We start from the raw sequence: 22758 nt of genomic DNA, 5'->3' as shown, positions 1-22758 counted from the left end.
AAGAAGATTTGATGCAGTGTTGAGTTACAGAGTGTTGTTAGTCATGTGCACCAACAGTATGACCTTCAACTCAGGTGAACCGAGAACTTCCTGATACTGCCTCCCTAACTCCCTAACTTCCAGAATGCTCCTTTCCTTATCATCAAGCACTCCCTCTTGCACATCATCTTTTTTATATATATCCTGCTTACTTGAAGTAAACGGTTATTTTGTGTTTTTTTTGTAAATTATTGAGTGTTCTTGCATTTTAATGAGTGAGTTTTTTTATACCTCGGGACTGTGGGAAACAGTATTTCGATCTTTCTGTGTGTACAAAGATATTTTGAGATTGACAATAAAGTTGGCTTTGACTTGACTTTGAAGCTTCACCCCTCCCTTTCTCCTCTCTCTGTGTTTAAATATGCAACCCAAACTCTACTCTTCGTCTTCCACTCTGCAGACTGTATGCTCTCTGTATGACTGACCGAACTTTCTTGCAAGAAATAAAATACGACAAAGACAGCTGAATGGTTTGATTCTCTATACATTTGATAAATAAATTCCCGCCATAGCCACCATATAGCACAAACAGATTAAACCAACAAACTCAATAAAGCAAGAATCCTTCACGTAGTACAGTCTATTTGAAGTGGGCCTTGATGTCAGTGAGACTTGACAACAGCCATCTTAATGTCACTTCTTCTGCTACCTCAGCTTCTCAGCTGTCTGGCCCAGATGGTGAAGATAGTCTCTTAAAAAAGCTGTACGGGCTGTTTACGGGCTGGAAGGACAGTTTGTTAATGCAAACATTGTACCAGTTTCTGATCGTCAAACAACTGCTCACCCAAAAAGTATCCAAACAGGCTTTATTGTATTGTTTATTTCAATATCCATAGTGTGACCTATCAAAAAATACGTTTAACATGTAGGATTTGGTGTCATAGACTGATATGTTGTGATAAAAATGAAATATATTTTTAGTAAAAAGGAAGCACAGGACAAACATATATTAAGCAATCCAATTAATTTCCCTTCAATTCCCAACATTCATAACAAAGATTATATCACATATATATATATACAGAAGTAAAATACAATCAAATAAATCAACAATCTCTTTAGTAAAACATGGATTTAACTAGTAGATAAGGTTAGTAATACAAAGCTGTATCAAAAATAACTGATATTCATCATAAGGCACCATGTTGAGTAAATTGCACTGATGTTGAGGTAATTGGAAGCACAGAGAACGATCCTATAACTGGAATGGACACTTTTTAACTAATTTGTGTATCATGAGCCCTTCATTTCACCACACATGGCGCTGCAATCAGATGTCAAATGTAATAAACTGAATGAATCATACTGAAACTAAAAGACTTCTAATAAATGGTTTTGTGCCATGTCAGGCTCTGCAGCTACACTGAACAAAGTCCTATACGTTAATATGTCACTTAATGTTATCAAGATTTCCCCAGTTCAAATTTCTCAAGGCAACACAGTGAGATATCAGCATTCAACAGAAGATAAGTTGCAGTTGGCACGTTACCATCAGTATGTGTTTAAACAAGCAGTTCAGGTTAATAAAAGTCTAAAGCAATGTGAACATGCACATAAAAAGTGAAAAGTTAATCAGCAAAGCGTTGATGCGTGATTGTGGTTTTTTAGCACGCAAAAATGAAGAAACACCGGTTCACAACATTTAATAAGTCCCTTAGTTCCTTCCTGTTTTAAAGTCCAGTAGTTCACCCTTTCCAGCTTCATCAACAGACCTATTTCAAGCTCAGCGGACCACACCTTTGTATTGCAGTAGCAGTAAAACATGGTAATAATTAATTTCCTACTTTCTTCCCTATCATCAAAAGCAGACAGTGCAGCTGTGCAGTTCATGCACAACTACGGCATTTCCTTCTGATACTTCATTGGCTGCACATATTGTATCGCTCAGATGTTCATGTTTTTCGGTAGTAAGCATTTACTCTTTTGTAAATGGTACAACCTTTCTCCCGGCCACAAACACTTCGACTATGTTGCGATCATCACCTGTCGAAGAAGTCACAGAGACAAATACAATTAAAAGGGGATTGTCACATCAAAGTGTAAAACATTTGGACAAATAAACAGAAATTGACACTCACCCAAATTCAAGAACTTCTCCAAAATAATCTGAAATTGAAGTGACAATAAATTAGCCAACACTGAAAGCAAATGTTCTGCTTCAATTCATTTATGTGCAAAAACATCAAGATTAAACCCGACTACCAACCTTTGGTTCCTCGATCTTGATGAGGTCGATAGGTCCATCAGCAGCAGCCACATTCACCCTCAGGGCATCAAAGTCTTTGCCCACTTCGAAGTTCCCTGTCCGGTCATCCAGGGACAAAGCTACGGGGAAAATGCATCACAAAAGAAACTGCTTTATTTTCTCCACACCCGTAAAATTTGCAATCAGTCACCATCAACAATATCTTGTTCCCACAGTCCTTCATGTGTGCTGAATCACGCGAGAATGTTGATGGAGAATATGATTGTGTGTCTGAACACAGGTCATGTTTTAATTGAATAAAGACACGTTTGTTCCTGAGATGGTTTCACCTTGGCTGCCTCCTAGTGTGGCGAGCCTGAACACTTCCTCGAAGGTGAGCGTGTCGTGTTCTGGGTCCTGGATGGTCAACACTTTGGACGTGTCCAGAGTTTTCCTCACAGCGTCCAGCATAGAGGCCGAGTAGCCCCCCGCCACGTCTGATGAAGCACCACAAACACACACCAGAACATTAATACAAGCTTGCATGCAGACATACGATTACATGTTTTAAAGAGTAGAAGAGTAACAGCAAGCAAATGTAAAAAAAACAAGTGCACAACATGGAACAAAAATAAAAGGTAACATTGTTAAAAGTAGGTAAATATGTAAAAAAGCAATACTGAGGTAGCTGCATCAACAGTGCTGTTACAGCATGGGCATTGAAATAGCCGTTAGTAGCAGTAATGAAGTAGCAGTACTACCATGAGTAAAGCTGAAGTATATCAATGAATTCAAATGAATACCGACCCGTATAGTTTTGTGTATATTGATATAGGTGGACTGTGTTATGCTCCTGTTATTATTTACCACAGGTGATAGTGCTGTGCTTTCAGGGCACATGGCCAAACAGAGTTTAACTTTAATTAGTTTTGACCATGTAGCTAATCATGTTGACTTGTCTTTTAGTTTTGCAACAGCGTTTTAGTTATTTATTGCAGTGTTATAACAAATGGCCTACTTCCGAATCATCAAGGTGGTGGTGAACCGGTTGAGATGCAATTTGGATGGAAATAAAATGGCTTGACGCTGGAATTTACTTCCATTGAAACAATGTTCAAGTTTTACTAGGAATACATCGGGCCTTCACAAAAAGTTTGGAGTTCTGAATAAGAAATAAGATATCCTTGTTGACTAAGGTTCCTGGGAACTTAGAACATTTTTAAACAGCTAAAACAAACATTCACAAATAGCTATTTGGATCTAGCTTTCAGTTAGAGGTTTAAACCAGACCAGATCACCCATTAAAAGTAATCAGCTGATGGTTAGCCAGCCTGCTGCATGCCACATCTCTTTGTTGACTGCACTAAAACATTCAAATGATGACGGCTGTAAAACACAACACAAGTTAGTAGGAATATATTTGTACCTATCTCGTGCACGTTAAAATCTGCAGTGCATGGATTTCCCAAAACAAGCCAAATCATCAAACAACATTTTCATGCTTTTGTAGTGTCCAACACATTTTGTCAAGAGTGCAAAAAAGAGCCATACGAGTTATACATAAAACTACGAGAACCAACAAATACATTATTTATCAAACTAAAAACACTAAAACTACAAGACCTGGTTGACTATAAAACTATTCAAATGATGTTCAAAGCCGCAAATCAACAATTACCTCATAATATCCAGGTACTTTTCCCACGGAGAGAAAGCATGCACAAAACTGCATTTTCAAAAAACCACCCGTACGAACAAATGCCAAACTGCATTGCATCACAACAAAATATTGTACAAGTCTATCTAAACTGAAAGTATTATTTAGGAGCCAAATCATGAATGGTTATGAACAGGACCTGTACAATCCCATTTGTTATTTCTTGTAATTGTAAAAGTAATTTCTTTCTGATTGTTTTGTAAAAAACAAAAAGCAAACAAACAAATTAACAAGACAAACATGTCGCTGATGACGATGATCTAATATTTTATTTATAAGGAACATGTACGCTAGAGGGGGTAGGACCAGAAACGTTTTAAGCTTCTTCCTGCCCCTGTTGAACATGACAGAGACTATTTGAGAATTATTTTTATTATTATTATTATTATTATTTTTTTTTTACTTTGTTATAATTATTATTATGAGTGAGATAAAAAAAGGTTTTATATATATATACAGTATATATATTATTATTATTGTTGTATGTTTTGTTTCTGACATGTTCAATAAATTGACAAAAACAAAATCTGGTAATGCGTGTAAATGCTCACACCTGTTCCCAGCCCCAGCTTCACGTTGTGTCTCAGGACGTTGCGGACATTCAACATTCCACTGCACAGCCTGAGTCAATAGAGAAAGAGAGAGATATGATAAGTTTCATATGTTGCATAACGAAGTCAATCTGTAATGCTTGATTGCTTTTATATTGGAAAAATGACATTCATCAGACGTTGGTCACATAGAGACTGTTTAAACAGAAGTGCATAGGCCAATAGCTTTGGGCCATGTCTTGTCAGCTGACTCACACACACTGTAACAGTTAGATACATTAAGTATATTCAAGTTTACAATTGTGTAATGCTCTTGATAAACCAAGACTTACGAGATGTTGGAATTGGGACAGTGAGACAAAGAGGCTCCTGTCTCTCTGAACAGAGCCAACTCTTCATCACTGAGGAAGCAGCCGTGAGCCATCACTGTCTGTGAACCGTCATCATATTTAGCACTTTAATCTGCATTTATGTTTTTCTACTAAACGTCTGCTTGCGTGTGTGCCAGCAGAAATGTGACTCACCTTGTCAGTCAGCAGGTTGTGTTTGTGATACACATCTGTGTAAGACTTAGATTCAGGAAACAACTCCTTTACAAGTTTCACTTCCTCTATGTTTTCACTGATGTGACTCTGGGAAAAAAAATCATTAAACTGTTACTTTAAGAGAACCTGGGGTGTAGCATTCAGATCATTCCGCCTGAGGTGTGCAGGAGAGTATCGTTTTGCATGTGTGTATTTGTAATTCATCTTCCAAAACCCCCACTGGTCCAACAGTGAATGGTATCCACGGCGACAGTCCCCTGTGGAGATGGCCCGGTTTGGTTCCCACAGTGATCTCACCTGGATGTGCAGGTTGTTATTCTTAGCGATGGCTCCCAGCTGTCCCAGCAGGGCTCCTGTGCACGAAAGAGCGAAGCGGGGAGTCACCACCGGCCTCACCAGAGGATACTACGCACACACCAGAGGAGACAGGGTTTCAGAAGATGTCTTTATAATGCAGGCCTACCTTGAGTTTGACTGTTTATTGTAATATAGAATCTTACCTTTTTGTTCAAGAGCTCTGCAATGAACCTGGAGGGAAAAAAACAAAGATTGAACTCATTTTTAGCAGCCACATTTGAACATTTGAATATGCACCCTTTTTCTTTTTACAAGAATGTCTATGTAAGTTACATTTTGCAAGGGATTGTAAAGGTCTCCATACAAAATCTTTATTGTTTTATTGGCAAGAACAAAGGTTTATGAGGCAAGTGTGACTGCAGATTAGATGTACAGTCTCTGTGATGTGCACAGGTGTAATTCAAGTATCAGTCGACGTCAAAAAAGTGATTTTCCTGACCCATATTAGCTTTGTCACATTCAGCGTCTATGGGCATCATTTCAGGGATGTGGGTCATGTGGAAAAAAGGGTCTAGAGGGACATATCTAATGTGTAACATACATCTTCACGGCAAAGTACAACCCAACTGTGACACATCTGTCTCTATCTGTTCAAGATATACTGCGGTAGCTTTGAGTTGTACGACTGAAAACTTCACTCACACACATTTTATACATTCAGTGTGACTGAAGTGTCAGTGAATTTTTTCTGACTGGAAAAAACATTCACTACTCTATTTTAAATGAATCATCTATTGTCAATGTTACGCAATGTTTCAAAAGGGTCACTCTGTATTAAGCCGCATCTCCTGTTTAAAACACCCATCGTATCACTATTTTAGTAAAAGCTGATACCCACCGGCAGGTTTCGTCCTGGGACTCCTGATTGGTCTCTTTGTAATGTTTCACAGAATTGTTCGTGTCCATACACACTTTCCCAACCAAGGCACGCTGCCCAAAGTCATCTGCAAGACGAATGAGGATGATGAGTAACAACAACAGGAAACACAGTAACCTGTTAAGCCAAAACCCCCGGTTACCTAACCCTAACTACAAATGTGTTAATATTAAGCAGTGATGGAAGAAGTACTGAGTTATTTAACTTAAGTATTTTTAAATATTCTGGTACAAGTAAAAGTCGTGCATTCAAAACCGTACTCAGGTAAAAGCACAGACGTATTACCAACAATATATACTAATAAACCAAAAGTAAAAGTACTCGTTATACAAAATGGCCAATCGTGTATCACATTACGGCATGGTGCATTAATGTGTTCATCACAGCTGGTAAAGGTGGAGCTAGCTTTACTTTACATACTGATGTTGAATATTTTAAGCAAATTAAATGAGTCCTCATTGAGATTCCATAGGTTTTTGACTCGTTCCTACAGACTTCTCTTTTGGTCAAAACAATGTTGTCATTATCATTCCATCGAGCAGTAATTGTGCAACGATTAAACTTGCACTTCAACAATCTTCATAGTTTCACCTGTCACCTGCAGCATGTGAAAGCATTCCAGGTCCTTCATGTGTCAGAGTCAAGTCCTGCTGTCACTCACAAACACTAATCCCCGTATTTTTGTAAGAATTCTCCCACAGACACACATACCAATACACGAGTGCACCACACAGCTAAGTACCTGCATCTCCATCAAATACACGCCGCATTCTTACAAAAGGTCATGCATTTGAAAGGCTGTCACTTGAGAGTTATCACTTGAACCCTCACGATCAGCATGTTTTAGCTTCTGATCTGTTTTGACATTAATAAATATGCTGTGAAACAGTCCTAGGGGAACATTTGGGGCCGTACTAAATCCACAATAAAGATGTGTTGTTTGTTACACCAAACATATGTCAGAACAAAAGGAAATAATTTGATTGTAAACGTTTGACATACATTTTTTCCCAAACAAAGGATAATTTTGTATCAACAGTCGAAGCCACAACTGTATTCCAGGGACATTGATGTGCACGGTCAACACTTTCTTTATAAACACACATAGATGATCTCACTTATTCTAGATCACAAGAGTGTGTGTTTGCAAAGGCTTTCATTGCATCACTCTGACTTTCCTTATCATTCTTATTGGTGAATTTGATTCAGAGTATAGTTCGTCAAGTCTTCCATCTGAGTAGATGTGTGAAAGAGCTTTTTTCCCTGTAGGCATTTGGACTACTAGCAGGAAAAGGAAAGGTAAAGGTATTGAATCCAGGTGAGCTAGAGGAGATTCAGGGTCCTGGAAATGTGCAGGCTGGTTTGCTGGCACTTGGTCTGCAGGATCTATAAATGATCTACGGACATTACCAAGGATTTCTGGGAGTTATGGCCAACACGGTCATGTTAACCATTTGTACACAATACAAATGATGGTGGTGTGTGAGAGGGGGCCTGTGAGAGGGGATACCCTCTTATAATGATGTGCTTTAAGAAGGTTAATGTTACACATACCATACATCAGTTCACTCAGGGACTGTGAAAGAGCTTTGTGTGTCTGTGACCGAAACATTTCCACTCTAATCAGGCAGAAAATGTGCATGTATAACGGATTTCACTGCTGAACTTTGAAACCAACAAAATTCTTGCCTGAGAAAATATTACATAATGGATTTTGTATGCATACTTTGTATTCTTCATATACACTTTTTAAAATAAAAACAAATCCGGAAGAAAATGAGGCATACATGCTAAATAAGTGTTTGAAATTCTCCAACTTGTTAATCAACACACAGTCCTCACACTAAATACAAACACTTTGGTAGAAAGTAGGACAGATGCTCATGACAGAGGACAAAGGTGGGGGTTCAACAGCCTTAATGACACGGAGTTACTCTGCACGGCTGCTAAAGCCAGCCCAGCCACAATGAGTGGGTCCCTTTACACTCAAGCAAGGGTGTGTATTCAGACTTACACAACATGAAAACATGGTGAAAAGAACAAGGCATAAAGGGTGAGCCAGAAAAATGTTCCTATAAGCCAATTGAGACCACCAAGGGAAACGGGACTAGTCTAACTTCAAAGAGAAAAACATGTCAGCTGATTGCTCGGCACCACTTAGAGGGTTTTATGAACACAAAATTATAATTAAAGGGCGTAATCTGATAGATCACCATATTACATACCCTTCACCACACCCAAACAAAACAAATAGATCCAGTAACTCGATGTGTGCTCTTCTTAAAACGACGACTACAGCTTGAATATGTCCGATAAAGCCATCTCTGTCTTTATGCACCACATCACTTTGACACTGGCACTGTTGCATTTGTGTGTGTGTGTGTGTGTGTGTGTGTGTGTGTGTGTGTGTGTGTGTGTGTGTGTGTGTGTGTGTGTGTGTGTGTGTGTGTGTGTGTGTGTGTGTGTGTGTGTGTGTGTGTGTGTGTGTGTGTGTGTGTGTGTGTGTGTGTGTGTGTGTGTGTGTGTGTGTGTGTGTGTGTGTGTGTGTGTGTGTGTGTGTGTGTGTGTGTGTGTGGGACATCTTACTTGCAATCTGGGCCAACAGCAGAGAGGCATCTGTGTGTATGGTTGCAAAGTAACATGCTGTGGTTGTTCCATTCCTCAGGGTCCTTTTCTGAAAAACACAGGGATTATATTACACGAAGGTAAACATTCAAGCTCTGTCCATCTTTTTTTATACATTGTTAAGCTTTTAAACGGTTCACACCCTTCTCAAATGATATTGTCTCTGCAGCAATGGAGGAAACCTCACTGAATTTCTGCTTTTGCAAATGGAAAAATCATCAACATTTCAAACCTGATTTACATGCCCTGCGTTACATAATTCAATTTTGACTTCCTGTGAATGATCGACGGCAGCTCTATAATTTTTATTGGCTGCTTAAATCATGGTGCCAGAAAACTCACCACTACTTGAGAGTAGACCTGTTGGGCGAACTCCAAGTCCTTGAAGCGTGACTCAACAGGAAAGGTGTATTTATTGAGCCACTCCAGTAGCGGCATGTCCAGGGCCGTGCCAGCGTAGCTGTACTGGGGCGCGTGGATGTGGGTGTCCACCAATCCGGGCATGAAGAACTCACTGCAATGCAGCAAGCCATTAGTATGGTTCAAATACGCTGAATTATGTATGTGTTATGCATGCTGATCTAATAGCCACATACTAATGCAGAATATATTCAGTCATTCATATATATTCAACTTACTGTTGTGCCAGTTGAATGACTTCTGAAGGACTGAACCCAAAAGTCTGAGAGAGGCTGTCTAACTCTGCAGCTTTCCCAATGAAAGCAATCTGACGGCACAATGTAAAAGAGGCAATGATTAGAAAGTGGTTGTATGCAAAAGAGAGTAAGCTGTTAACTTGGTAAAAAAAAACATCATACTTATATTTATCATTAATATTCATTAAGACATGTTCTAACAAATTGCATCAATGTTAAATTCTGTAAAAAAAACACACGTTTTGTGTAAAGGTCTTTTATGATACTCTTTACACTGTATCCACGTTTTTAAATATCAGTGTAAGATTTACACAATGTCCGAAAAAAATATTTTGTTTTGAAAAGAAGAGAGAAAGACACATGTATGATTGCTTGGGGTGTTTTAAGGACTTCATTAGTATTGTTATCCCTTTTGTATTTGAAGAGGGTAGCCTACTTCAAACTGTTATGTGGTAATTTCCAAGGGCCTGGCGTTTTTAAAGTTGCTCAGCAACACATTAATGTGGTATACAATTAAGATATTATGCAACAGATTTACGCCTTCTCCGTTTGGAAATCTATTTTTTATTCCTGTGTGCCAAATTGTGTCTCTTTGCGCAAGGTTATGGATGAGTCACAATTAGCTTAAACCTATTTATTAATTAAGAGAAAAAGGCTTAACGCATTGCTTTTTTTCATACACTAACATTAATAGCATAAATAGTCATACTTATTTATAATAATCAGACCTGAGGCTGTTAGACATTCGAGTGTAACAAACCTTTCCATCTGTATCCACTCCCAGGACCTCATCTTCCAAGATCTGCAGCGGTGTTTGCTGGGTAGAGTGGATAAATGTTCCCCTGTAGACGTAATTAATTTCGGTGGTGGGTCCTTTAGAGTTTGCCATCCTTTCACTAGATCAGCTGGAGTCGAGCAGTGACAGAGAGATACCTGCCGCAGCTACGGAGCACCGGGGTTTATCTTCGGAGAGCTCCGATCAACACCATGCACCAGGACGCGCAACTCCCACAGAGACAATCTGCAGCCAATCAGAACACAGGGTGAGTGTCTATGCGTGGGAATTGGTTTCTCGGTTTGAAACGTCGTTTTAGTATAACTATCTGCTTGTCACAGTCCCCAAGACTGAGTGATAACAAAAATACGTCTCCAGTTTAATTTTGTTTTGCTTTTTTCAGGACTTGTGACTAAATAGCCACTAAATAGTAGGCTAGGTGCGGCACTTTACCTTAGTGCAAGGTGCCACTTTCGTTTTAGATGACCAAGAAACCGTGGTTTCCGTGGCAAATAACAGCATGCCAGATACAGAAAAACTGCGGATAGAGTGCTCAATTCTCCTAAGCAAATACACCCAATGATATATTCTTATGTGCAAAATAGGCGAACAAAAAATAATCAGATTTAATTTACTTTTTAATCTCAAAGAATGATTCCAGTGAGGAAGTGCCATCGTATTAATAAAGGAAATGGATTTAAAAAACAGAGACAGCAGCTCAGTATCTGGAGTGGTGTTTTAAATCCCTACAATTCGACTTTTACGTGATCTACGAACACTTTACCAACTTATTGTTTTCCTTATTCACATCTTCCAATACCTCAATCAGTACTGCAATAAAACATACTAGACCGTGTCTGGTGTTTAGAGATGGTAAACATATCTAAACTCAGGCTAAAGTTCAAGTTGGCATGTGGGTTCTATATTTACAGGTTTTAAATTCCAGTGGGCCTCATTTACAGTAATAAGCTGAAGAGAGAGAGAAGGAAATACTTTACATAGATAGCTATAACACAAAAAGACACTCTGTGCCATCTGTCTTTCACAACATATGGCCAAACATTCATTAACCCATATGAACTTCAATATTGCAAACGTTGCTTTAAATGTAGGTATGCCAGTCAGCATATATATGGTCACTTCCTTTTTGTCAGTGTACTTTCGCAATTTTTGTCATAGGTCCTCATGGTGTTTGAAACATTTCCTCATAGCACCTTTTACCAGCTCTGTACATCTTTATAATTGGGTAATACTGTATTAGAGTGGTTATGTCTGAAAAGGCTGACTTTAAATAGGGACATTATATAAATCAAATTGGTTTTATATTTGCTAATGTAAGGGTTTCATTTTTTGGGAAATAATTTAGCAAAAGCCGGGTATTATGTTGGCTTATCCTATTGCACGGTAATGTGGTACTAAAGGGCGAAAAAAAGGCAAGAACATAAACAAGAAACAATTTATCTTTGTTATCTTGTAAACGCCCTTTTTAAAAAAACATTTAAAACCAATAGACCAGCTTCTATTTCAGTAAATATGTTGCTTGGAACAGTCAACATTAATCATGAGAGTAAAAGCAGAACAGAGCCATGTGATATACATCAGGAGACCTTCATAAAGTGAAATCCTATGAGGTCATGACTCAAATATATATTGGCACATGCTTTTAAACGTATCGACCTCATGACACACACTAACTTTGGATGGTACTACAGGTTTTTCAGTAAAGATGGGTTTTATTGATTGTTATCAATACCGATACTTCATATCTATCCCCAGGGGTTCAGTTGGGTTTTGTTGTGTTGGGGGGCTCTGTCTTGAAGGTGGTGTGTGTGACCATGACATTACTTGTTAGATGCTTTTATCCAAAGCGACATACATACCCAATTGCTACTGTGGGCAATCCCCACAGGAGCAATTTGGGGTGAAGTGTCTTGCCCAGGAACACAACGACATGCTGACTGCAGTGGGGTTTGATCCTGTGCTCCCCCTGATCCGAACACCAACGCACTAGTGCACTGCCCCACACGCCTCCATGACCTTATGGCCAAAATGATAACGGTTATTTTGATCAATGTTGAGGATATTTTTCAATATTATTCAGTGGGAAATAAAATAAGTGAAACAAATGTTTGCTTGTACTTTGACAGAGCCCTGCTTTCATTTCCATCCAGTCCGATTCAACTGTGAATATACCGGTTTGTAAATATACTCTGAACAATCAGGTACTTGCACCAATTTAGAACTGGTGTTTGATACCCATCCCTATTCAGTGACAAAAAGTGTAAATGGCAGCTTAAAATAATAAGAATTTGTTTACATCATGCATGATCATTTTCTTCTAGATAAGTGTATGAGTGCACTCTGAGGGAAGCTGTAGCAGTGAATAGAAATGAAAGGCTTCAATAATGTTGTGTTTTATCATTGGAATGTGAACACAATGGAGGTGAAAGATGTAAAGGTTTTTAAAGTGGCAAAGTTACAAAGCTGTACTGGTGGAGTGGAGCGTTCCACAATGTGTTTGGCATTAAAAAAAACACAGTGAAGATGGGTGTTGGGAATAACTTCAAAAAAATGTGAGACATTCATAAACCATACGAGTCCTTTTGAGGAACATGTTATACTTTTATTTGCAATACAAATCAAATGGTATTGTATGATTTCCTTGTCCGAGATGTGTTTCTAATATTTAGCTGATGTTCAGTCATAAAATAGTAGACACTTATTTTAACACAGTCCAATTTTCTTCTGAATCAAACTTCAGGCTCTAAAGTTGAATCAACACCCATTGATGCAGGATGCTTGGATTAGATTAAGAGGAACTGATAAGTAGTCCTCTGAGGGTAAATATAGATTGTGCACGAAAGGCTCAATATTTCAGAGTGAGGTCATGTAAAGGCTCAACTTCTGCTTTCAGTGATACTTCAAGTCTCTATTAATTCAGTGATGTGAGAAGTTCGGTAGTTTGGAAACATAAAATTCATTAATGTACATGTTTTAATTACAGTACACTTATCCAGCTGGCAGGTAATCTTTGATTTTTTTTTTTATCTTTAAATCCGAAAAGTCAGAAGATAGTGAAACATGTTTCGTCCGTGTTCACCAAAGATACACAGTGAATTAGTTGGTAGCTTTTGTTAACTCAACTCAAACTAGGAACTTTTGTTATTAGATCTGGTTAGCTGGGGGTATGGTCACCTCTCAAATCTCATACTGATCTTTAAACTCGCCTTTAGTCATTAAATCTGACTTGGAGTCGGGACACATCTGGGAGATCATCAGACTTGTTCTGCGTCTTCTTTGATTTTGAGCCACTATGCAAGTCCTCTCTCTCTTCATCATCATCATCATCATCATCATCATCACTGTCTGAGTCATCCAAGTCCTTCTTCGCTCGTACTCGTACTTTCTTTTTCTGTTCAACAACTTTTTCTTCATTACATTACATTGCATTTAGCTCACGCTTTTATCCAAAGCGACTTACAATAAGTTTGTTCGCCCAACAAAATACAAACTTGAAGAGAACAGAATCATATAAGTACATCAGGTTTCATAGAGCCAAAACATTTCAAGTGCTACTCAACTGGCTTTAGATAAGCCAGCCCTTTATAAGTGCTTTGTTAGCAATTCTTTGTTGGTAATTCTATCGCTCGAAGTGGAGTCTAAAGAGATGAGTTTTCAGTCTGCGCCGGAAGATGTGTAAGCCTTCTGCTGTCCTGATTTCAATAAGGAGCTCATTCCACCATTTTGGAGCCAGGATAGCAAACCCACGTGTTTTTGCAGATGGGAATTTGGGTCCCCCTCGCAGTGCGGGTGTAGCGAACTGTTTGGCTGATGCAGAGCGGAGTGCACTGCACGTGCTGGGGTGTACGGTTTAACCATGTCCTGGATGTAGGAAGGGCCTTCATCTTTTTCTTCTCCTTTTTCTTCATCTTTCTCTTCTTCTTTTACGTCTTCTTCTTCTTCTTCTTCTTGTCCTCCTTCTTCATCATTATTGTCCCCTTCTGAGTTAATTCTGCACAGTGAGAGGAAAAATAAGTTTGATTTAGTGGCATCTGCGACTTTAAGTCTTACATGAGCAATGGAAAAAGGATTGAGAGTTAAGGGCATTAAATGTAGAAGTAAAGACTGGAGCTAAAATGTTGCGTTAGTTAAGACTAGGTTGCAATACATCCTTTTGTCCACAAGATGGCAGACTTGCACTAGAGTTCACTGAATGTGCTTGACGGATATACTGTACATATTAACAATTTTAAGTACCTTAATAACATAAATACGATGTAGTCCTCCTTGCAGATAAAGAACACATGTAACACATCGCATGCACACTGTGACGACACATGCTATATGAATGGCTCATTAAGGAGTAACTAGTGGCAATTTGGGAATGAAACACATTGGCTCTGAAGTCATAGATTATCCCAATCTCAAGCAGGAAAGTTGATCATTTATTTACAGTTTTTCTCGATTGCTAACACACTAAAATGATACATAAAGCACAATTATTTTTGATTATGTTCACCTGTGGCCCCTGTGTTTTCTCCTCCCTCCTCACCTGTGTCTTGTTGTGTGATTAGTCTTGTGTGTATTTAGGTTCCGGGTTTTCTGTCTGTCTTTGTCGGTTCGTCTTGTGTTATGACTTGGTCTGCGGTGAGTGTTCTGTTCAGTCTTTGTTCATAGTTAAGCCTTGAAATAAAGGAGTTTTTTTAGTTTATATCTGCATTTGGGTCCTGCTTCCTACACACACCGTGACAGAAAGTGATGATCAACCATGTTATCTGTTAACAGTTTTTCTTGATCGCCAACACACTAAAATGATACATAAAGCACAATTATTTTAACTGACACTAAAAGAGCAAAACATCGGCTCAAATCTCCAAAACTCTAAATACCTTTTCAGCTTTTCACACAATTTGCAAATCAACATGGTACTTTTTGCAAACCACTGCACACGTTTCTCCACGTAAGACACAGGAATCTGACATAAAGTCACGTGTTAGCTGGTTTAAAACACGGATATTCAAAATGCCTCACACATGGACCAATGATCAAGAAACATGTTCCACCTGACCAAACACCTGAGAGCATAATTGTTGGCTCATCAATCAGGATGTTAGCACTATAAAAAGACCACAGGTGAGTACTTTCTTACAGCAACAATGGAAGCCAACATGGAAGCAAGAGCAAGAGGAAGAGCTGGGCTGAGAGTGAGAGGAGGAGGTGGGGTGAGGTGGTGGGGTGAGAGCAGTGGTGTAGTCTACTTTTTTGTAGTGGGTATACTGTAATAATTGTATTCATCCTGTCTCGAAGCAACACCTCATGAACACCATCACACTTACTAATGCATAGACTAGTCTTGAGACTGGTTATGTGTTATCAACATGTCAATGTATTATAAGCATTTTTATGTGACTTTTAACTGCCAGAGACATTAACAATAAAAAAATAAAAGAATGAACAATGATGGAAAAAGCCCACTTATCTTCTAAGGTTGAACAATTAATCGACATTTTTATCAAAATCTCAATATGGCCTACTGCAAACACTGTCTCTGACACAGCTCTCACCAAATTTCCAACTAAATCCTGTCCACCCTTTTCCGTGAGCTCCTGGGCTATTTTGTGTGCTCTGGACGTCTCATGTCGTCTAATCTTGTTTCTCAAAGAGGCCAGAGATGTTGATCTGCTTGAATCTGAGGACTGGATCTTAAAGTGCACCCACTCCTCAGACATAGACACTCGTTGTTCTGTGAGGACACCTGTTGATTTTGTAGCGCTGCAAAGAGCACAACCTGGAAATAAACAAAACCATGACTAATTAGCATAATACAAGTTTTTACCAATAATATCTGCAGAAAAGAGCCAAGATTTACTCAAAAGTATTTAATAAACTGCTTACAATATGTACATCATGGCTAACAAATGCATGAAAAGCAGATAAAAGGAGAACAATCTTCCACTTTTTCAATAGCTAATTATTTGACAACTACTGATAACTAACATATAGTAATATAATGGTGCAAATGTTTTAAATGCACTTTTAACATGACCATGAATTAACTCTCATTTGCATAGTCATTGACTTTATGAATTTCTGTTGTTTAGATCAGCTTTCCTTTGCATGTGTGCTGACATTTACCTAACTTTCTGTCCCTCCACTCTAACCAAGGATGCCTGTTCTTACATTCCAGCTACTGTTACGTTAATGATAACCATGCTAATTCCACTTACCGGGTAAATTTGCGGTAGCGCCGGGCTCGTTCTCTGTCACCTTTAGGACAGCCGCCTGACCTGGCTCTTCTTCTCTAGTGGTAATAGGGGAAAACTTCGGAAAACATAAAAATATTTTCGTCTGTTTTCGTTTCATGTTTGCTTCCTGTTTAGCGCTCCGCGAACTTGAATGATGGAAGGATCCAATTCTGATAACGTTAGAGAAACGTGGGGTTTGTCAGAGCCGAACAAAGTGTGTTGCTGTTGCTTAGCAACAGGCCAAAGGCGACGGAAGCCCCAGACGTCCAAAAGTATTAACACAGAAGGGGGCGAAAGCGTGAAAGCGAAGTCACAAAATGATGTTGTTACGTATCATCGCTCATTTTTAAGAGGGCATACGGAAATCACTGGCATTTTCTAGTGGGTATACGGCGTATACCAGCGTATCACGTAGACTACACCACTGGGTGAGAGTGAGATGAGGAAGAATGAGAGGTAGAGGTAGAGCTCTAAGGACAGAGGGTGTCGTATTGTCATACTGATATTCTGTACAAACTGTGAAGTCCACTGAGACAAATGTAACATTTGTGATATTGGGCTATATAAATAAACATTGATTGATTGATTGAGAGCTGGAGGGAGAGGCTGGACAGAGGGTTCAGCCTAATCTAAGCCGATTTACTGTTGCCTCTGTAATCCAGACACTTAGACTTGAAAACAGGTTAGTTACCAGCTCTGCATAATTCATGATATATCAGTGCTTATATCTGTTGTGTGAAACGTATTTACTTCATTACTGTAATTAAATTGTTGGCATGTTGCAGGCTATAACTGTACACAAATCCTGCACAATTGACTGTGGTAAACGTACTTTTATGCAACACAGAAACTGACCAACCACTACATCTTTGTTGTTTTTCTGAAGGACTGAGAAACAAAGAGGTGCAGGTGGAAGGCTAAGGATTTTCAATGAGGCGCAGGAAGCAGCAGTTACAAACTGGATTTTGACAAACAATGCATCACACTTAGAGAGATCCGAAGCATAGTAACTATGAGCTGAGATGCATGTTGCACAATGTTATCTTTGAATAAAATGTGATTTTTTTTTTCAACAACTCATTTGTATTTCTTCATTTACTGTATTTCTGTATACTCAAGCAATCTTTCTCTGCAGAAACCTCTATGGACAGAGCATAGCCCATAACAGATGAAAGTGCTTTAGATGATGCTCAGAAGTGTGTAGTTGGGTGGTCAAACCATCTAGTATTATGAATGAAGTGTGTTACATTTGGTGCTAAAGTTTGCATTTGGTAAGTGTTTATGTAATTTTGAGTGCAGTTCTTAATTTAGCAGGAGAAATTAGGTGTTTTGCACTTTGGGTGTGTGGTTTTGTGAATTGTGTTTAGTGTTCTGAGAAACTGAGCAATTTAAAAAAAAAACGAGTGTTAGCAATCGAGAAAAACTGTAAATGCCTACTGGGGAGGATATCACAAGGCAACACAATATTCATTGTTGATGAAAGTACTACAGGTTTGACCCAAACACAACAGGAGGGTTCAAAATAAATTGAATAGAAATAGGCAAAAGAGAGTAAATATATACAAACTTGTGTCAGCAGCAAATCAAAGTGTACCTTAAGCTTACTTACCATTTGTTGGACTGTGTCAGTGACTTGTACTTGTTGTACCTTACTCTCCACTCCAGAACATCCTTACAGTGTTTGTAGAGCCCATTGTGGATCTTGGAGTTTGCTTTCTGTAATTCACAAAAGCAGACTGATGGTGACAGGTTTTAAATTCCAGTGGACCTCAACACTGGTGCCAGGAAAACCAACTGCATTTACAGTAATAAACTGAAGAGAGAGAACTAAATACATGTACTGTACAGGCTGCAACAATATAATTAATCATTGTTGGTCAAGATTGTTTGAAATAAAAATCATAAAACATTATGTGTCTAATATGCTGCCTTTAACTTGTGTAACTAACATTTCATGGTACAGAGGCTCATAATGATAATTACTAGTACATCTAGAATACAGAAACTTTGAATACCTACAATCATGAAAGACAAAGTGTACGATACCTTTCCAAGTTTTTATTTAAGAAAGAGGTTTTTTTTAAATCACAAAAGTAACTCTACATTGTTTTGCATTATACAGTCTTATATACAAAAAAGTAAATGTTTATGTATTGAAAGGATACCAGGGCATGTTTTAATGTGCTTTCAAGCTTTACAAGATTTGTCACTACATATGCTTTAATATCAGTTAAACACAACCTACAACGAGGCCATTGGATGGAATGATCAACAACAAAACTTACATTTTCTTATTCAGCTAGGATACAAGATTATTATTTGCTTGATTTAAAAAAAATACAATGCAATGCAATCCCCTCACACAATTATTACAAAATGTCTTGAGTAGAATGCAGTTTTATATGTGACATTAAGTGCCATTGCCATTCACTTTAAAATATCACACAGAGCTGTTTCAGCCCAGGGCCTTCTTGAATACCCTCTGAGCATCCTCAGCGAGCATGTTGAGGCAATCCTCGAGAGCTTTGTAGGTGCAGGTAAAAGAGATGGCCGCTGCTGCTGGTATTCCTATTAATGGAATCAATCTGGACACTTCCTCTGCTGCCATTAAAAATGAAGTAACTTGAAACCCTGACAGTTCCAGCTGTTTCACAATGAGCTCTTTGTTTATTACAACTACAGACAGGTTTGAGGTCATCACTGCTCTGAGATCAGTGAAAGGCAGGCCTGATTTAAGAGCAAGATTTTCAATTGACATGTTATCAAGACCAAAAGATTTTTTGTACTTATCGGTGGCTTTAACCAGCATGGCTACATCAACTTCAACAGAGAACACAGGAACTGTTATAGCTGCTGTGAGTGCAGATAAAAAAGCAAGGTACTTGATTTTTGCCTTGAGAGCTTCTTTCTTCTTGCGGATGATCTCAAAATGAACATCGGGCATGGCTAACAGCAGAGTGTCTCTCTTGTGTGCAGGAAGCTCTCTCTCCAGGGTCTTCGTTAACAGGTGGAAGTCATACAGGTGGAGATCAAAGCTGGACACCAGGAAGACTTGTGGAGACTCAATCTGGAGTTTTAGAAGACCTGTGTCACACACACAGAACAGCAAAGTTAATTCAAGATTACGAAATTGAAACGAAGTTAGAAATATTCCCAGCAACCATCAGCAGGACAGACAAAACAATTGGTTGTTTGTTTAAAATCTGAGAGGATGATCGGTCACATGAACAAACCATTAATGGCCAGTATTCAAACAACTCATTTGATAAACTTTTATAAACCTTGTAAGCTCCTGTAAAGTAACATTTCTGTTGTTTTAAAATGAAACAGTGTCTTCTTGTGACCCTTGTTGCCAAAGATTTTGGGTTTTAGGCGTGTGTCATTTTACCAAACTTACCATCAATGCAGTTTTCTTTTATGATTGAAAGACTCTTTTCTGCGTTGAACTCGCTCTGAGTTTTCTCCTCTGCCCGCATGGTTTCATCAATCATTGAGCGAACAAAGTAGAACTTCTTCTTCATCTTCTGGATCCCCAGAGCAAGTTTCACATCATTTTCTGTGAAGCGATCAGCTGAGATGATGATGAAGAAGTCAAATCTTTCAAAGCCAACATGCTTCAGGTACTTGGCAGCTGGAAAATTGGTGGTGCCAATACCAGGAAGATCCCACAGTGTAACATTGGGAAAGTTTGGATAGGGGTATGGTTTGACCTCCATGGTGGTTTCTACACTACCAGTAGGGGCTGCTGCATCACTCTGATCCTTCAAGTCTAAGCCTCTAAAGGCGTTAACAAAGGTGGATTTACCAGAGCCAGACTCTCCAGTGATGGCGATGTTTAGTGGAATTTTATCCTGCTCTTCCAAATAAGCCTTGATCTTTGCAGTTGCTGCGGGGACATTGGTTTGCAGCAATTCTTTAAATGTATTTATGTGTTCTTTACCAAATGGATCCTCCATAGCTCTGTTTGAAAAATAAAAATAAACAGAATGTCATCTCACTATTTTCATTTTGTGACCTGAGCATTTAAAAATACATCTTGTTGAATCAAACTTACAGAAACAGTAAGTTTGATAATTATACAATTACAATATCTAAACTTTACATAAAAATATATGTTTTCTAATCAACTGTAAAGCCTACAATGAAAGCTTAAGAACTGTCCTAAAACCCTAGAATAGCCATTGTGAACTCAAGATTCTTAATAGGCTGCATAAAAACACAAAAAGCACAAAAGATTAACTTGTAGGGAGGTCAGGGACAGTTGTAACGCCTTCAATATCTCCAATAACAAACAAGCTAGAGTGATGAAACTCACTCTGCACATGCTCAGTTAGATGGAAAGATTGCTGTGAAAAAAAGGAGCCACGTTTAAATCTGTCGCGAAAGATATCAACAAAAGTGTGTTTCTGAGGCAAAACATTAGCAAAAATTATATGATGTATTTTTTGGATACTGTCTTGAGGTCAAATGTCTAGGAATCCAAACTAGTATTATTAGAATCACTGTTTTGTAAGCTAAACATATAACTAAATATAGGTCAAGCTAGCAATCAGGCAGGTTCACAGGGGGTGAGAACATGAGTGGTGGTCCTGGGACGGTTGTAACACGGACCACCTGGGACGGTTGTAACATGGCACATTTAAAATGATGGCTCATTTGCTCGAATTATCAATATTTTTGATTGGTGTGCATTGTCCCTGTAAAAATAAACAGAATAAAATACTGTATGTAAAGTGTGTGCGTGTATTTACAGTATGCCAAATATCAGAAAGAGGAAGGAAGACAGGGGAGTGCCGCTGCAGAGGGCCTCAAATGAAGTTCAGGAGAGCAAATCAGCCAGGGAAGTGGCAAAGTCCCATGATATATGCCATGTCACTCTGTACCGGTTCCATAAAAAGAGGCTTAGGTTGGAGAGTCAGGAATCAAAATCACCCCAAAGAGTTCGCTACTGGACACCAAAGAAGGTGTTCTCAACAGAGCAAGAGATGCTTTTGAGAGACTAGAAGCTGATTTATACAATGGTCTCAGCTCAAAGGAGGTAGGTCTATAATTAAGTTGGAATAGGCTACAGATGGAAGTGACTTTTACACCTGCCACAACTGTGAATCAGATTAATTCCATCTGGTGTTCTGTTTTAAGTTCTGTTCATTGTTTGTTGGAGGATGTGTGAAACCCATACAGTCTATGGTGAAACCCCATTACAATCTTGTTGCCTTAGAATTTGACAGCTTTCCCTCTTTTTTGTCATGTAGTGTGAAAAAAGGTAACACGTTACAACCGTCCCTGGCATGTGTTACAACTGTCCCTGTAATAGTTGAGTTTAAAAAAGAAAAAATACATTTTCCAACCTGTATTTATTTCATAGAAACATCTTAAATACATTGTTTCAGTAGATGACACGTTGAGAATGTATAATATAGCAAAATGGCTAAACTAGTGTAAATGGTTTTTTACTTATTGGGTAAAACCCAAAAAGTGTTACAACTGTCCCTGGTCTCCTACGGAGTGAGCAAACTGGATAGTAAACGGTTGCAACTCTAACAGTCAGAAACAATTAATTGTATTAAACATTCATTTGAAATATTTGCCTTACCGTACGATGCACCTGCAACTTTGAAACTCAGCAAGAGAGTTGAACTTCTTTGCTGCGCTGTTGTATGGGTTCACATTTTAAAAAGTTCCGCCCCTTAGACACTCAATACAGTGGCCAATTAAACCTTCTCGTGCAGTGAGTGACAGCATCTAAACCAATCAGTGTTCATCATGTTTCCTTTCTTTTTCCTTGTTCAGTTAAAGCAGCTGATTTACAATAAATGCATAGAGGAAGGGTCTGTTTACGGAGCACATTTAATTGTCACGGCATGTTTGTAACCTTAACAAAGGTTTCACTTTATGGAGACATTTATTACATGGAAACGCTGTCTCATAATATGTCCTGCAATAAAGACACTGAAAATATTTTAATCTAATTTACTTTCTGTGAAAGGGAAGAGCAAACATTATTTGTTCTATCCGTGTAACAGAAAGTGTTCTGTCTGATGTTGAACATCTTAAAATGCAAAAATTAACAAAAACTATAACTTCATAAAATACATTTTAATGTGTTCCAAAGCCGATGGAAGAGAAAAATATATTTGTATTTATTTTTTGTGTACACTTCCAATCAGACTTGATCTGACTAATAAA

The 22758-nt window shown here is 38.5% G+C and overlaps 2 protein-coding genes across 2 annotated transcripts; both read right to left on the bottom strand.

The window, feature by feature from the left end:
- Window positions 1–844: 844 nt before the first annotated feature.
- On the bottom strand, window positions 845–10525 carry gda (guanine deaminase). The gene is made up of 14 exons (XM_079690482.1): window positions 10313–10525; window positions 9535–9623; window positions 9239–9410; window positions 8858–8945; window positions 6233–6338; window positions 5538–5565; window positions 5335–5442; window positions 5017–5124; window positions 4825–4922; window positions 4495–4562; window positions 2575–2721; window positions 2246–2364; window positions 2118–2145; window positions 845–2022 (listed from the first exon to the last, which is right to left on the bottom strand). The coding sequence occupies exons 1-14, from the start codon at window positions 10439–10441 to the stop codon at window positions 1955–1957; spliced, it is 1356 nt and encodes a 451-aa protein (XP_079546608.1). The 5' UTR covers window positions 10442–10525; the 3' UTR covers window positions 845–1954.
- Window positions 10526–18739: 8214 nt separating this feature from the next.
- On the bottom strand, window positions 18740–22250 carry LOC307045023 (interferon-inducible GTPase 5-like). The gene is made up of 3 exons (XM_079690489.1): window positions 22166–22250; window positions 19970–20532; window positions 18740–19656 (listed from the first exon to the last, which is right to left on the bottom strand). Exons 2-3 carry the CDS (start codon window positions 20526–20528, stop codon window positions 19028–19030), a joined length of 1188 nt encoding a protein of 395 aa, XP_079546615.1. The 5' UTR covers window positions 20529–20532; window positions 22166–22250; the 3' UTR covers window positions 18740–19027.
- Between the last annotated feature and the right edge of the window lie 508 nt (window positions 22251–22758).

Source organism: Notothenia rossii (genome assembly GCF_949606895.1).
Source record: "Notothenia rossii genome assembly, chromosome: 6".
Lineage (NCBI taxonomy): Eukaryota > Metazoa > Chordata > Actinopteri > Perciformes > Nototheniidae > Notothenia > Notothenia rossii.
This window is presented reverse-complemented; position numbering and strand designations above follow the sequence as displayed.